The sequence below is a fragment of the Trichoderma virens genome (genome assembly GCF_000170995.1).
Source record: "Trichoderma virens Gv29-8 chromosome Unknown TRIVIscaffold_6, whole genome shotgun sequence".
In the NCBI taxonomy this organism is placed as follows: domain Eukaryota; kingdom Fungi; phylum Ascomycota; class Sordariomycetes; order Hypocreales; family Hypocreaceae; genus Trichoderma; species Trichoderma virens.
This window is the reverse complement of record NW_014013743.1, coordinates 2793042-2807025: the sequence shown is the minus strand read 5'-3', so window position 1 is coordinate 2807025 and position 13984 is coordinate 2793042. Positions and strand designations below refer to the sequence as shown.

Below are 13984 nucleotides of genomic sequence, written 5' to 3'. Positions count from 1 at the left end.
TCCTATCTCCACCCTTCCGCGCACATATTCCCTATTAGAGAAAGTTAAATTCCTCCGTTCCGATACATATTCTTATCGTTAGTCTCGATGAATTAACCTAAATACATGTATTCACCCTGACGATATTCAAAACACCACTAGTCCAAAAACTTATGTGCAACTCGAGTGGTAAAGAGGGTGACAAACACACCATACCGACCAATCTAAATCTACCTCATTCGACTAAAAGAGTGACCTAGCTGCTGTTTGGCCGGCAAACATCATTGGAGAAAACAAGTTTGCATAACCTATACTCCTTCACACAGATGTAGCTAGGGTGATGAATCTAAGAGGACAGTTTTGGCAATACTCTTTGCACCAAACAAATGTACATTTAGTTCACTATCTTGAAGCCCAGATTTTGAAAATGTAACCAGTTTGTATGATAAACCAGAGAGATGTCCATGCCCCAAAAGGGCAATAAGAGCGCAGTTGTTACTGTGGATTGAAACCATCGGGTAGAAGACCGCATGTGGCTGCTCTCTCCCCGCAAACGAGAAGCCATTGTACTCGTATTTTTAATCACTAACGCAATCATCATCACCACTACTAGACTTGATATGGACATGGTTGAAAATGGCTAGTAGATTTGCGACGGTGTGGGCATCCAGCGCACTTGGAATGGAGTCTTCGTTTTTATGGCAACCAGCGACTATGCCGGCCTTTGTCAAGGCTGGGTGGATAATCTTAGGTAGATGGGCACACGGCAGGTGGACGAGACGCCATCGTGGCGCTCATACTGCCGAAACGGACGGGCTACGTGGAGATAATTGCTGCTCGCTATTGTGGCGTCATCGTTGAGTATCTTCACCACACTATTGTAGAAAGGGGCAGCTCCTTTTTGTGTGGCTCTGTAAGGAGAGTGCATGTACACACGAATATGACAAACAACAACCATAGCATTGGCCGTCAGGGGTAAGCGGTGTCTCGGCAGATTACATACATGTATATTATAGCTCATCCCAGCTACGTTCAATAGCTCCATATATATTCAGAGGATCGCTTCGGTTGTAGCCAGCTGAGTGTCTTGAGTCCTAGCACCTAACATCCTTGAATCTCATCCCTACATCTACCATGCTACATCTGGTCATGCGCAGAGTCTACCCTCGTGCCAACGAAAACAGGGTGTCCGCATCCCATCCAGAGCTCACGGCCAGTCGCAGCGCCTTCTTCCAAGCGGCGGCGATAAACTTTGTCCTTCTTCAACTGCTCTTCTTCGTCCTCTTTTGCTATCTTTTTGGATCTTTGTTTCAGCAAACCTCGCGCACGCACGCCCTCGAAGTGCTGTGGGTGGATTATGATGGCGGCATAGTTGGTGATGCTGTCCGCGATGCCTATTCATCTCTACGATCCGATGGCTTCCCCACACTCGTCGAGCGACCGAAAGACGAATTTCCATCCGAGAGAGAATTAAGGGAGGCCGTGTGTAGTACCAAATATTGGGCAGCATTGTATACCTCACCAGGGTCATCTGAAAAGTTGGGGCTTGCACTCTCAGGGTCTGCATCGCAGCATAATCAGTCCAATGTACTCTTTTACATCTGGAATGAGGCCAGATACCCGATTGTCCTTGACGCCGCCATTTCCAGCAATCTTCAGACACTCTCCAATGCTGCCCGTGTGGTTTACGCAAATACTTCCTTCGCACTTACCACAACTACAATCAATGACTCGACCGCCTTGTTAACATATGCGAACCCTTGGATTCTATCGTCCATCAACATTCGGCCGACAACTCAAGGCACTCGAACCGTATACAATTCCATATGCATTGTACTAATCCTGATTCAAGATTTTTTTTATCTTGCCAGTATCAATGGGCTGTACGCGCAATTTAACGTCTACACCAAGATATCGCCAATACGCATCATTTTTACCCGGAACCTTATCTCTGGGATATTCACCACTGTTGGCTCGTTACTTCTTACTGCTGCTATATGGGCATTCAAGGCTGGCTGGGATGTTTCTGGAAAACAATTCGGTCTCAACTGGCTGATTGTATGGCTTTTTGCCCATGTCAACTTCCTCGCCATCGACATCTTTACCATCTGGCTTCCACCCCAGTACATGCCCATGGCCCTTATTACTTGGATTGTGACTAATGTCACTTCCATTTTGATACCATTCAGTCTCTCATCCCGATTCTACCGCTGGGCATACGCATTGCCAGCACACGAAGCCTACGAGGCCCTCACGGATAACTGGTCCGGCGGTTGCAATCCGCACCTACATTATGCTCTACCAATCCTATTTGCCTACGAGATAATTGGAATTTTATTCACCAGCGTTGGCGTCTACAAGCGGTGTCACTTTGCTATCGTAGCCGAAGAAGTTGCTCAGGAGGTTATGCGACTGCGTGTGGAAGCGGCAATGAAGCTTGAACGCGAGCAAAACGAGCCTTTGGTATCAAGTAAAGACGATAACGGTGAATCGTCTAGCTTGAAGATGGGGACTACTAATTTTCAAAATGGAATGCAGCGGGATACAGAGAGGAAGAAAAGGCAAGATTTGGAAAAGGAAATTAGCGAACTTGATGATGAACTTGTGAGGATGAACACTTGGGCAAGCATGACAGAAAGCTTAGAGCCAAGTTTTAAGTTAGTTGGTCCGCAAGCCAAATAGTGCTGTTACTTGCAACTGCGTAGCAGCGTAATAATGCCTGCGTGTCTTGTTTTTTGTCAACTTTTGGATAGGTTTAGTTTTTTTCCAACCGAAATTACAAGCCATTATTTAGTTATTAAAACTATTACATAAAATAAAAATTCCCCTCTATGCCAACAGTTGCTTTTCCAGGTAGAGAACGGCGATCAAATTAGCCTATACTGACAGGTTCACGACTGATAATTAATAGTGGTCAGCGGTTGAGCACATCTCATCGTTGATGCTTAGAAATTCCAAGCTAGGACGTTTTCTTCACCGTGTCGTATCTTCTAGTGCTAAACAATTAGTCTGCTTCACTAATCTATATTGACAGCACTGCCAAGTAAGCATCGCAATAGCCACACAAGCTCAATGTTATCTGCGATCAGCACAAGCTTTGCTAAGCTTTGTGGCGCTCCCCCTGTATTCTTGATAACACCCACGTGTTGCGATCATGGCATGCCATCCCCACAATGGCCCTATGCCGTGTCAGCCGGCCGCCCATATGAGCCTTGTCGACTCCAGTGAAGATACACAAACAATTGCTGCCGATTGGGTGTTGTCTTCACGTGGGATGCAACACCCCGCTGGTGACAATTACGCAAATGCAGAAAAAAGTCGCTTGAGCTGCAGGAACCTTTCAATGGCGCCAGATTACAGCAAGGTTGTCATTGATTATGGAGCTCAATTGCTTCAAGTATAAATACCGGCTCCAAGCATGCAACTGTAGGGTTTCGGAAGAGTTTGGGGTTCCGTGTCAATCGTCAATCACCAATTTCTCACCGCGATCTTCACCATGTTCCGGGTTGGCGCCTTTGTGTCAGCAGCGCTCTTGAGCCACCGGGCTGCGGCTGCTGCCGTGGCTTCGTGTGCCTGGCCTCAACTGCGATTCACCCCCGAAGGCACCTTTCAAATGACAGTCTTTAATGACTTACATTTCGGTGAGGCTGAGAACACAGACTGGGGCCCTCTGCAGGATGTGGATACACTGTTGGTGATGGAGACTGTGTTGAAGAAGGAGTCCCCCCAGCTTGTGGTCATCAACGGAGATTTCATCACTGGCGAGAATACGTTTAAGAAGAACTCAACCGACTACGTTGACATGGTTGTCTCGCCTTTGGTTGCCCGCCATCTTCCATGGGCATCGACTTATGGCAGTATGTAATTGTTTTTGATGGCTGTGTACAATCAAAGTGGCTCATGCTTTCATAGACCATGATTCGGCATACAATCTTTCCTCTGAAAACATCTACGAAAGAGAGAAGACATATAAGAACAGTCTGACGAAGAAAATGGTTCAAAACAAAAACGCTGGTGTCTCCAACTACTACTTGGAGGTCATGTCCAACAACAAGCGTGATTCTACGCCTGCCATGATTCTCTGGTTCTTTGACAGCCGGGGCGGGTAAGTATTTCTCTTTGTTGTGTGCTTATTGGCATCACAGCTCACTGAAAACTTGCAGAAACTACTACCAGGAAGAAGAAGCTGACGGTTCGGACGTTGCCCGACCAAACTGGGTCGATCAAAGTGTAGTCGACTGGTTTGTAGCCACTAGAGCTCAACTGACCAAGCGCTACAAAAAGACCCTACCTTCATACGCCTTTGTTCACATCCCCGTCGGTGCCATGTATGGTTTCCAGCAGGAAAAGGGCGTCGATGAACACAAAGAGCCTGGAATAAACGCTGATAACCCCCTCTCTCAACAAGGCGTGCAGTCCCCGCTGTTCAACGCCACCACGAGTTTCGAGTATACCGGCCAGGACAAGGCTTTCATGAAGGCCTTGTTGGACACTGAGAATCTTATGGGCGTCTTCAGCGGCCACGATCACGGCGACGACTGGTGCTTCAAGTGGGATAAGAACCTCAAGTTTTTGGACTTGACGGGCAACGGCCTTGTCTTTTGCTTCGGCCGCCACACTGGATATGGTGGCTATGGCTCTTGGACTCGAGGATCGCGACAAGTTCTGGTTGATATCAAGGACCTTGGAAAATCCACCAAGACTTGGACTCGACTAGAGGATGGCACTTCTGTTGGTGCTGTCACGCTGAACTCAACTTATGGAAAGGATGTCTACCCTCAGGTCCAACTGACATATACTAGCGAGGACAATGAGGGAGTTCCGTCCACGACTGATTAGATGATAGATTGGCTTCCCTATTGATGACTGTAATGCTCTAATTCAACTCCACAAAATGGGATATCCATTCGAAAAGAAATTATCCGGATCGTATTGCTTCTTTATTGTCCTGAGTCTCTCCAGAGCCTCTTTGCCAAATGTAACCTCCAAGTCAGTGTCAACGGGAGGAATTAAATTCTCATAAGAAGCTCCGACATATGCATCTCCCGTAGCTTTAATGTCATTTATCACACGAGCAGACGATTCAGCCACAAGCGATGCTCCTTCTTCCGTGCCTCCTAATTCTGCGTGGAGAGAAGTAACAGGGAAAAGCCTGTGCCGATATCGTAGTGGGAAGCAGGCGCCTGGATTAGGCTTGATTGCCATTCCATGTGCAAAGTGACAAGGGATTCCAGTGTAGATCTTGGGGTTGGTCCATTGGCGGAGTAAAGCCGAAGCTACTTTGCTGGTCAAGCCCTTTGTAATAATTCCGCGGAGTTGGAAAGATGCTGGCTGGGCAGTTGATTCCGACGTGATGTAAGTAGCAAAATCAGCTTTCCACCCATTTGTTAGCAATCGCCTCTGTTTATTTTGCATTGCCAAGACACATCGTGACACTCACATTCTGCAATATGCTGTACCACAACTCCAGGAAGTGATTTGATCTTCTCCAAATAGTCCCAGCCTTTTTGGATATCTTCGCCTTCCTTTGCGCACCAGGCAAAGAAAATGGTCATCTCCGGTTGATCCAAGACTATATTCCTAAAGTAGAGATCTCCTCCAAACTCGTCTGGGAGATTGGGCTCAATGTTGTTAGCCCATTCATCCAATACTGCCGGCCAGTCTTTCTTTTGAATTCGTAAATTGCCGATTAAAAGATTTGGAGCCGGGTAGATTTTGATGGTCAACTGCGTCACAACGCCCCATATGCCATTTCCAGCTCCTCTAAGGGCCCAGAGAAGGTCGGGGTAATTATTCTCATCGACATCAACCACAGAACCATCAGCGAGAACTAGGCGAGCGCCGAGAAGATTATCGACACCAAGGCCGTATGATGAAGCATAAAGGCCATAACCTCCTGCCATTACCCATCCGGCATAACCAAGTCGCGGATGCCAACCAATAGGTGTGAAAACACCCTCTTTCGAGAGAGCAACAGCCAAATCAGCTGCTATGGCGCCACCACCAATTTTCGCAGACGCCCTGTCATCGGATACCTTTACTGCACACAGACTGCGGAGGTCGATTATAATGCCCTTGTCAACTCCCTTGAAGTTTCTTCCCAACATTTCCGATCCTCCAGCACGAATCCCCAATGGTATTCCAGCAGCTCGGGCTATTTTGACAGTGGCTTGCACATGTTTTTCATCCAGAGGTCGAATTACCACTAGTGGCTGAGTCGAGGTCGATTTGTTGAATGCATAACTTACCCTCTCATAAATGGGATCGGATTTGGTATAAATAATGTGCGGGAAGTCGTCGTAGAGCGGCAAAAGGGCAGGTATTTCTTTTGCGATATCCGCTCGTGTGAGCGATGCTGGAGGCACTTGAGTGCTTGGAAGTATGGTTCTCTGAAACTGCATGTTGAGTGATGGAGTGAGATTTGAAAGGTTCAAAGAACACTGATAGTAAAGAGTAGACACGTACGACTTTTATATGGTGGTAAGCACATTCCGTCAGCGTTCCAATGGACATTCTACTGGCCGGTAATGCATGATACAGTAGTACTCTGAGATTCAGTGGCTTGTAATGTCAGAAGACTCACTGCCAGCCAAGATTTAGTGGCTCGTAATACTTGATTAGTATCCATTACAAGCTATACAAGCATGTACTTACCTAAGATTTAGTGGCTTGCTCCTAGGTAGTCAGCAAAGCCCCAGAAAGTGGTATGTTACTAAGAACACAATACTGGGAGCTCTGAGGACTCTCTGTTCCGAGTGAGAATTAAGCGCGAGCTCATCTGAGAGGAGAAAGTAAATTAGCGAGCGTCAGAACTTGTTTGTTGCCTCGGCAAACGTCTGCTTATAGGGCTGAAATTCGAAAGAGAAGCGGTGAATTGAACTTCGGTGGAGATTCAGCCGGAAGTGACGAGTGTGGCGGTTAAACGGGATCTAGTGAGTGATGGGTCATGAAACGAAAGGCGAGCCGTAATAAAGATGCAACAAGTTAAAAGAGACATATGGCAACTGCGTTAAATGTGATCAAGACAGGGATGTTTGCGAGATTGAGAGTCGGGAGAAACTACGTGATATGTCATATTTTCAAGTAGAGAATTTTCTGTATATACAGTCTAATTTACATTTCAAGATGCTTATCCTGTCTATTAAACGCCTACTCAATAATTTCCATTTCCAGAATGCAACCTGTGCAACTCGGCACTCTCACCTACTTACTCCGCTCTCAATGTCACAACGGCATACGCATTCATGCATCATCGCCGTGTTTTTATAATCATCGTCAAAGATCAATATCATTTTCGTAAGAGCCGAATCGTTATGCCATCTCCGTTTGGACTCCTCCCTGCTCGGTCTTTGCGCGTTCCTTGAGACTGCGCCATTCGACAAACACGCTGCCGAAAATCGTCACGGCAGATATTGCTGCCATCATATAAAAGACTTGGATGAGGGCATCGTTATAGTCAGTGAGGAGCAGTTTCAAGTCATCTGCTGGAACCAGGTTCTTCAGCTCGGTGGCGCCGGCAGCTGCGACTTCTTTGGGATCAATTGTCGGAATGTCTGACGAGATTCTGGAGCTCAAGTTGGTAATAAAGAGAGTCTGTGCGACTGGTAGAAAGATTGATGAGCCGAGGAATCGGGTGAACATGACAAATGCAGTCCCGCTTGAGACATCCCCTCTGTCCAAAACTGTCTGCACAACGTTCATTGCTTGCTGCGAGCCGAATCCAAGGCCCAGTCCAAAGATAACCTGGTAGCCAATCCATTTGGAGTGACCGGTTCCTGGCTCAAGCATAGACAGGAGACCTGCTCCAATAGCTGACAAAACCGAACTGGCGTAGAAGAATGGAGTGTAATAGCCAAAGCGAGAAATGGCAGCGCCAGACGACAAAGAGCCAACAACTGTTGAAAGAATTGTGGGCAGCAGCGAAATGCCAGAGTTAATGGCACTAACACCCTTGATTGCTTGAAACCAGATGGGGAGATAGTACATGACAACCATCATGCTGGCGCCGTTGAAGAAGCAGAAAAAGACAGCCGCGGCAATGCTGCGCTGCTTCACGATACGTGGAGGAAGGGTTGCATCTTCTCCTTTCCAGGCTTGGACGCCGATGAAAACAAGACAGAGGACTCCGCATACAACCAGGAGAACAATGACTCGAGCATCGCTCCAAGGGTACTTGGTGCCTCCCCATTGAAGTGCCAGAACCAAACAGACGATGCCTGGGAAAAAGACCAAGTTGCCGATGGGATCGAGCTGCATAATTTTACCCAGCACTCCCTCTGCCGCTGGATCAAGTTTTTGGTTCGGCAGTCGTAAGATGAAGAGCGTGACGATGATGGACACGGCTCCGATGGGCAGGTTGATGTAGAAACACCATCTCCACGTCACCTTGTCTGTAAATGTGCCTCCAACCACGGGTCCAATGACAGAGGCAACGGCAAAAACAGCTCCGAAAAATCCTTGGTATAACGGTCTCTGCTGCAGCGGAATAACGTTGAACATGATGACCATGAGACCGGTGAACATGCCAGAAGATCCCAATCCCGCAATTGCGCGACCGACAATAAACGCAGCCGAGCTTGGAGCCGCACCGCAAATGGCAGAACCAACTTCGAAGAGGACAATGCCGCCGAGAAAAACGGGCTTTGCTGGGTAAAACTTGTAGACTTTGCCCATGACCAGCTGGAAGCTGCACATGGTGAGGAGATATGCCGAGCCATACCAGCCAACGTCGTTTAGCGAATGGAATTCGTCCGTGATGCGAGGAATAGCAGTCGATAGGATGTTTTGATCCTTGAGAACCAGCCAGTTAGCAATTGAATACAAGTAAGCGCTACGGAGGATATAGCTGTGTGCTATTAAAAAGCTTCCATCAGCCAAGCTTTCTTACCAAAGTTACCAGGAAGATTGCCAAGTACAGAGCCACCATAATCAGGATTCGCTTCTGATTGGATGGGTATTCGGGAGGGGACTCCATCTTCAGCGTGGTTGTCTCTGTGGTTGCTGTAGGGGGCTTCTCATCCCCGTCTGACGATGTTTTCGACATGATGACTGGAAAGAATCTTTGAGCTTTTACAAAGATTGCCTTTAGATGTCGAAAATCTTTTTCTACAGCTCAGAAGCCTGTGGAAACCTACTATTGCTCCCATAAGGAGGATTTCATGCAATCTTATACCGTGTGGCGCTAGAACAAATCCGCCTCTCGGGGCTCAAAATCCAAAATTTCGCCTCCGAACCCCGAGAAGCGAACAAGAAACTCTCCTCCTGACAACATAAAACTAGGCAGAACAAAAGCCAGTTTCGCTCCCTAATTTCTGCACTTTCGGAGTTGTGGATTTTAGTTTTAACACCGGCAAAAACAGCTATGGACACGTCGCAACCTGAAAAGCCCGACACCCCGAACCCGTCTGAAGCTGAATTGAAAGGGTTCTCCTGTCTAAGTTGTCGTCAGCGCAAAATCAAATGTGACAGACGCGCTCCCTGTCTGCATTGCACAAAGGCAGAAAGGCCATGCAGCTTCATCGCCCCTGTTCGGGGCAAGAGAAAGCGGACGAAGCCCCCGCGAGAGACTCTCCATGCGCGGCTGAAACGATATGAGGACATGCTCAAGGCTTATGGCGCCAAGATTGAGCCTTCTGAAGATTTCGATGGGTCTGAGTCAGAAACAGAGTGTCGACTTACCCCTGAGTCAAATGAGAGTGTTGTGCAGATTAGGATGCAGAACAGCGGTCTAGCTGCTGCGGCTGAGGATACGAAACCAAAGTTTATCATGAAAGAGGGGGCGTCGAGATACTTTGATAGGTATGTATCATCCTCCAATTCAGCATTCAACGAGTATAGTTCCTTCTTACGCATTATTTAGTGCTCTCTGGTCCAATCTTTCAGACGATGTAAGTCTCAATCATCTCTTTGTTCCCTCTTTGTTCACTCATTCCAAGCGACCGTGACGTTGACTTTGTTTGATCCAAAGTTTCAACATCCGGAATCCACCAACTTCAACGATGTAGGGGAGGCCGTACCTATCGAGCAGGATAGCCATAACGATGAATCTGGACTATTCTTCGAGCCCGAAGGCTGTGACAAGATTGAAAATCTTTCAAAATTGCACGCCTCTCCTCCATTACTCGCAAAATTGAAAGAAGTGTTCACTGACCGGGTGGATCCCATGATGAAAGTCCTGCATCTTCCCACTTTTTGGATCTTAATGGCTAATGCGCTGCGACGCCCTCACAACATGCCCAAGAGCTTGGAATCGCTCATCTTTGCCTTTTATCTGGTTACAGTTAGCTCGTTGAAAGAAGAAGAGTCTCAGGATTTATTCGGAGCGCCGACTTCGGTCATTATTTCCCGCTATCGGCTGGCGACTCGCCAAGCATTGGTCAATGCCAGATTCTTGTCAACGTCGAATTTCATGACTCTTCAAGCGTTTGCTATATTCACTGTAAGCTCTTAAATCCAATCTATCTGTTTCAAACATCATGAAACTGATGCACAGAAAAAATAGGTTTGCGTCAGAACCATATATCGATGCGATACTCTTTACATCCTGTCGGGGGTGGCGATTCGCCTTGCTCGGAAAATGGGCCTTCATCGAGACGGCACGTATCTCGGACTTTCTCCCTTCGAGACGGAAATGCGAAGACGGCTCTGGTGGCATCTCGCTCACATCGACTGTCGCACCGCCGATGTGATGGGTACAAAACCGTCGCCGGAAATTTCCACTGGCGATAGCATGAAGCCGATAAATGTTGAAGATGAAGATCTCCACCCTGAGATGACAAGTTTCCCACCCGAGCACACCGGTATCACAGCAATAACTCTCTGCTTGATCAAGTGCGAGATAATGGAGACTCTGTGCCAGTTTGCAAGCCCGCATCCGACCGATTTGCGCTGGGAGATGCTCTATAACCCCGACATTTCGCTTGCTAGAAAAGACAGCATCATCGACTCAGTTGAAGATCTTCTGGAGAAGAAGTATCTTCGATATTCTGACCCGTCGAAAACATTGCATACCTTTATAGCAGTCATGATTCGATCGGCATTGTGTAAAATGAGGCTTTTTGCTCACAATATTCGGCAATTCGCCCACAAGTCCACCAAAGCCACTCAGCATGACCATGATGTATCATTCTTCAACGCTATGAAATTGTTGGAATATGCGAATATGATGCAGGCAGGCCATATGGGCCTGGACAAGTACATGTGGCAGATTGGCACCAGTTACCTCTGGAATACAATGCTGTATCTGCTCATTGAAGTTCGCTGCAGGAAGACGGGACCTGATGTTGACAAGGCATGGCAGTTAATTGCTGTCGTCTTCTCACGCTGCCCAGAGGTACTGCAAGAATTCACCGGATCTGTCTACGTGGCTCTTGGCAAGTGGACGCTCGAGGTTTGGGAGAGTTATATCGCGGCTTCAAAAGCCGAGGGGCTTCCAGATCCAGTGACGCCCGACTATATCAACGAGATCCGGGAGTGGCAGAAATCCAAGAAGCAAACTGCAGTCACGACGAAAAGTGACAAGATAGAAATAAGGCCCGTCACTCAGCATTCGTCTGGCTACGAGAAATTCTCGTATGCAGATTATCTGGATGGCGGGTTTTCGGAATCTCAGTATTTTCCAAATTTGTTTTCGTTTGAGGCGGATCCAAATCAATGGATGCAGTGGGAGCAGTTGGTAGCGGAACAAAATGGGCCCTAGGTTCGATTTTATACAGCCCATGCTAATATGAGAATTGCGTTCGTTTGACTTGGGTTCCATGTAATCAATAGACATGCTTTACGCCGCAGCTACTAATGGACGAGGTGATTGGCAGTCACTGAAAGAATGACTCTTATAAAGTATCACAACAGTAGCTACCCCATAATACTTGGGGAAATGATGATTTCCAGCACGCTTCTACTACGTATTTGCTATAAGGTAGCGCACTATACCAACAGTCTTGCAGATCCAGTTGCCATACACTTCGACGACGCACCAAGCCTACAGATTACATAACTAAAATGGCATGCTAGGCTAGTCATTTGTTCGGACTTTGGCGCATTGAAGCCCGCACAATGGGCTATAGAACAGGGATGGACAGTTGGACCGAGTGGCTACTGCAGAATCTGCAAGACTTGACAGATCAATATTTCCCATTCGAAGGATTCCAAATGAATAAGAAATTTCGAATAGTAATTAAAAACCGAGACGTATTGTCACTAGAAGGATTCGACAGGACTCAATATCCATAAATCAAAGAAGTACCATCTCATACCAGATGCAGCGGGGATTGAGAAGGCTCAATCGACTTGCTAGGAATTCGAGAAAATAAGACTGTTGTATTGATCCATTAAATTAAACGGAGAAATAATAATCATGCTTAAAGATAGATCCCACGTTTTAGCAGGACTTGTCACAATAAAACTCGACGAATCGGAGCATATCGGGTATTAAAGCTGACTACGACTAGTACATTTCCCTTGAGCATTTTATAAGGTACATCAACGGGAAGGATTCCACGTAGGAGCAGATACTACCCGGCAACTCAACCGCTAACCGCAAATAGCAATAATAGCTATAAGGGAATAGCAAAGGGAAGCGATAACACATCCACAACAGCAGCAAAAATCACCGCTAATGCTGCATCTGCCGCTTGTCCCACACTTGGCTATGATTAGCACAGGGATGAGGTTTATATCGTGTTTTTGTTAGGTATAGTTAGTTGGCTTTAACAAAAAAATCTATTAGTCATGTGAAACTACTCGATAGTGCTCTCTACCTATGCGAGATTACTCTATAACATTCATACACTTCGAGCACCCCGAAATTTGATTCATCAACGTGCACCCCGGCAGTGCCAAGACCAATGGATATGCTAAAACTAGTCTCCCTGCTCCTCCTAACGGTATGACGGATGGAAAGCTTACGGGTCAGTTCTTCGTTTAGCTTGCGTCTGATGAAGCATAGTTTTTGAGCGGGAGATTTGTATGCAGACTGGGATATAGATGAGCTGAAGGCGAAGAAGGAAACAAATTCTCAATGACAATCTGTTACTAATGCCAGTCGATCGTGTGATCGAGGCTTTCTAGAATACAGATGTATGAGATTTGTTACTCTTGGGTATATTCAGTGTGTAAGTATACCGCTTCAATTTGAATTGATTCCAGGACATCAAGTTTTTCTTTCGTCTTAAACGGTCCCAAACGTTGTTTAGTTCCTGATTAACGCTTTTTCTTTATAAATCTGGCCCAAATTCGAGTTGAATTGCAACCATGGCCATCTTCATATATCCTTCAACTGACGGCAGATATGCAATATCCGTGATGAGCTAATCAAGCTCCGGACGGCCTTTATTGATATGTAATCATCACAAATGCAGATAATTACTCCGTTACGCCGGATGATGGGTATTAACGTCTTACTAGTACGTACAGGATCCCCGCAGCCAATATGATCCGCCTTGGAAGTGAGATAAAAGTGAATATACATGTAATCTGCGCATGCCACAAGAGAGCGGGATGAGGTAATTAGCTCCCTCAAAACGCATCATCGACTTGTGACGAGAATGAGAGTAGGACAGCCCGTGTTCTTTATATTCTGATTATATCGGCCTTATCCTCACATTCACTCAAGTTCAATCGAAGATGAGATTGTATGTACTTGATCTCACAGCCGGCTATGACACTCTACTAAACTAGTTGCGACACCTCATTGAACAAGCTTACCGCTTAGAAATAAACCTTCATACCAAACGCTTATCAAATCGCACACTGAAACAGGAGGCATATACGCTATGATTCAAGTGGCGATATGTCGCGAACTAACAAGATAGATGCCTGTGGGCTGTTGGTGCTCAGACAGCCATCCGTTTCGCCTGTATTGCCGCCCGCTTGACCCGGACAAAGGCATCTCCACTTTCGGATATATATGCTGGAAACAATGATGGCGGCTGAACCAAGATAGATCATGAGTGACGAACGTGACGCTCTCGGAATAGCGTCATGTCCGTAGTGTCGACGTACACAG

General features: G+C 46.7%; 4 protein-coding genes across 4 annotated transcripts; 3 read left to right on the top strand and 1 right to left on the bottom strand.

Annotated features, from left to right (window-relative positions):
* Positions 1-919: 919 nt before the first annotated feature.
* On the top strand, positions 920-2498 carry TRIVIDRAFT_191563 (uncharacterized protein; the record flags this gene model as incomplete). The annotated part of the gene is made up of 3 exons (XM_014101684.1): positions 920-954; positions 1164-2442; positions 2478-2498. 3 exons carry the CDS (start codon positions 920-922, stop codon positions 2496-2498), a joined length of 1335 nt encoding a protein of 444 aa, XP_013957159.1.
* A 1094-nt stretch (positions 2499-3592) lies between these two features.
* On the top strand, positions 3593-4818 carry TRIVIDRAFT_53861 (uncharacterized protein; the record flags this gene model as incomplete). The annotated part of the gene is made up of 3 exons (XM_014101683.1): positions 3593-3836; positions 3892-4084; positions 4143-4818. 3 exons carry the CDS (start codon positions 3593-3595, stop codon positions 4816-4818), a joined length of 1113 nt encoding a protein of 370 aa, XP_013957158.1.
* Positions 4819-4860: 42 nt separating this feature from the next.
* Positions 4861-6380, bottom strand: TRIVIDRAFT_222214 (uncharacterized protein; the record flags this gene model as incomplete). The annotated part of the gene is made up of 2 exons (XM_014101682.1): positions 4861-5351; positions 5420-6380. The coding sequence occupies 2 exons, from the start codon at positions 6378-6380 to the stop codon at positions 4861-4863; spliced, it is 1452 nt and encodes a 483-aa protein (XP_013957157.1).
* A 2304-nt stretch (positions 6381-8684) lies between these two features.
* Positions 8685-11677, top strand: TRIVIDRAFT_191560 (uncharacterized protein; the record flags this gene model as incomplete). Its single annotated transcript, XM_014101681.1, has 5 exons — positions 8685-8706; positions 9390-9777; positions 9839-9866; positions 9947-10417; positions 10481-11677. The coding sequence occupies 5 exons, from the start codon at positions 8685-8687 to the stop codon at positions 11675-11677; spliced, it is 2106 nt and encodes a 701-aa protein (XP_013957156.1).
* Between the last annotated feature and the right edge of the window lie 2307 nt (positions 11678-13984).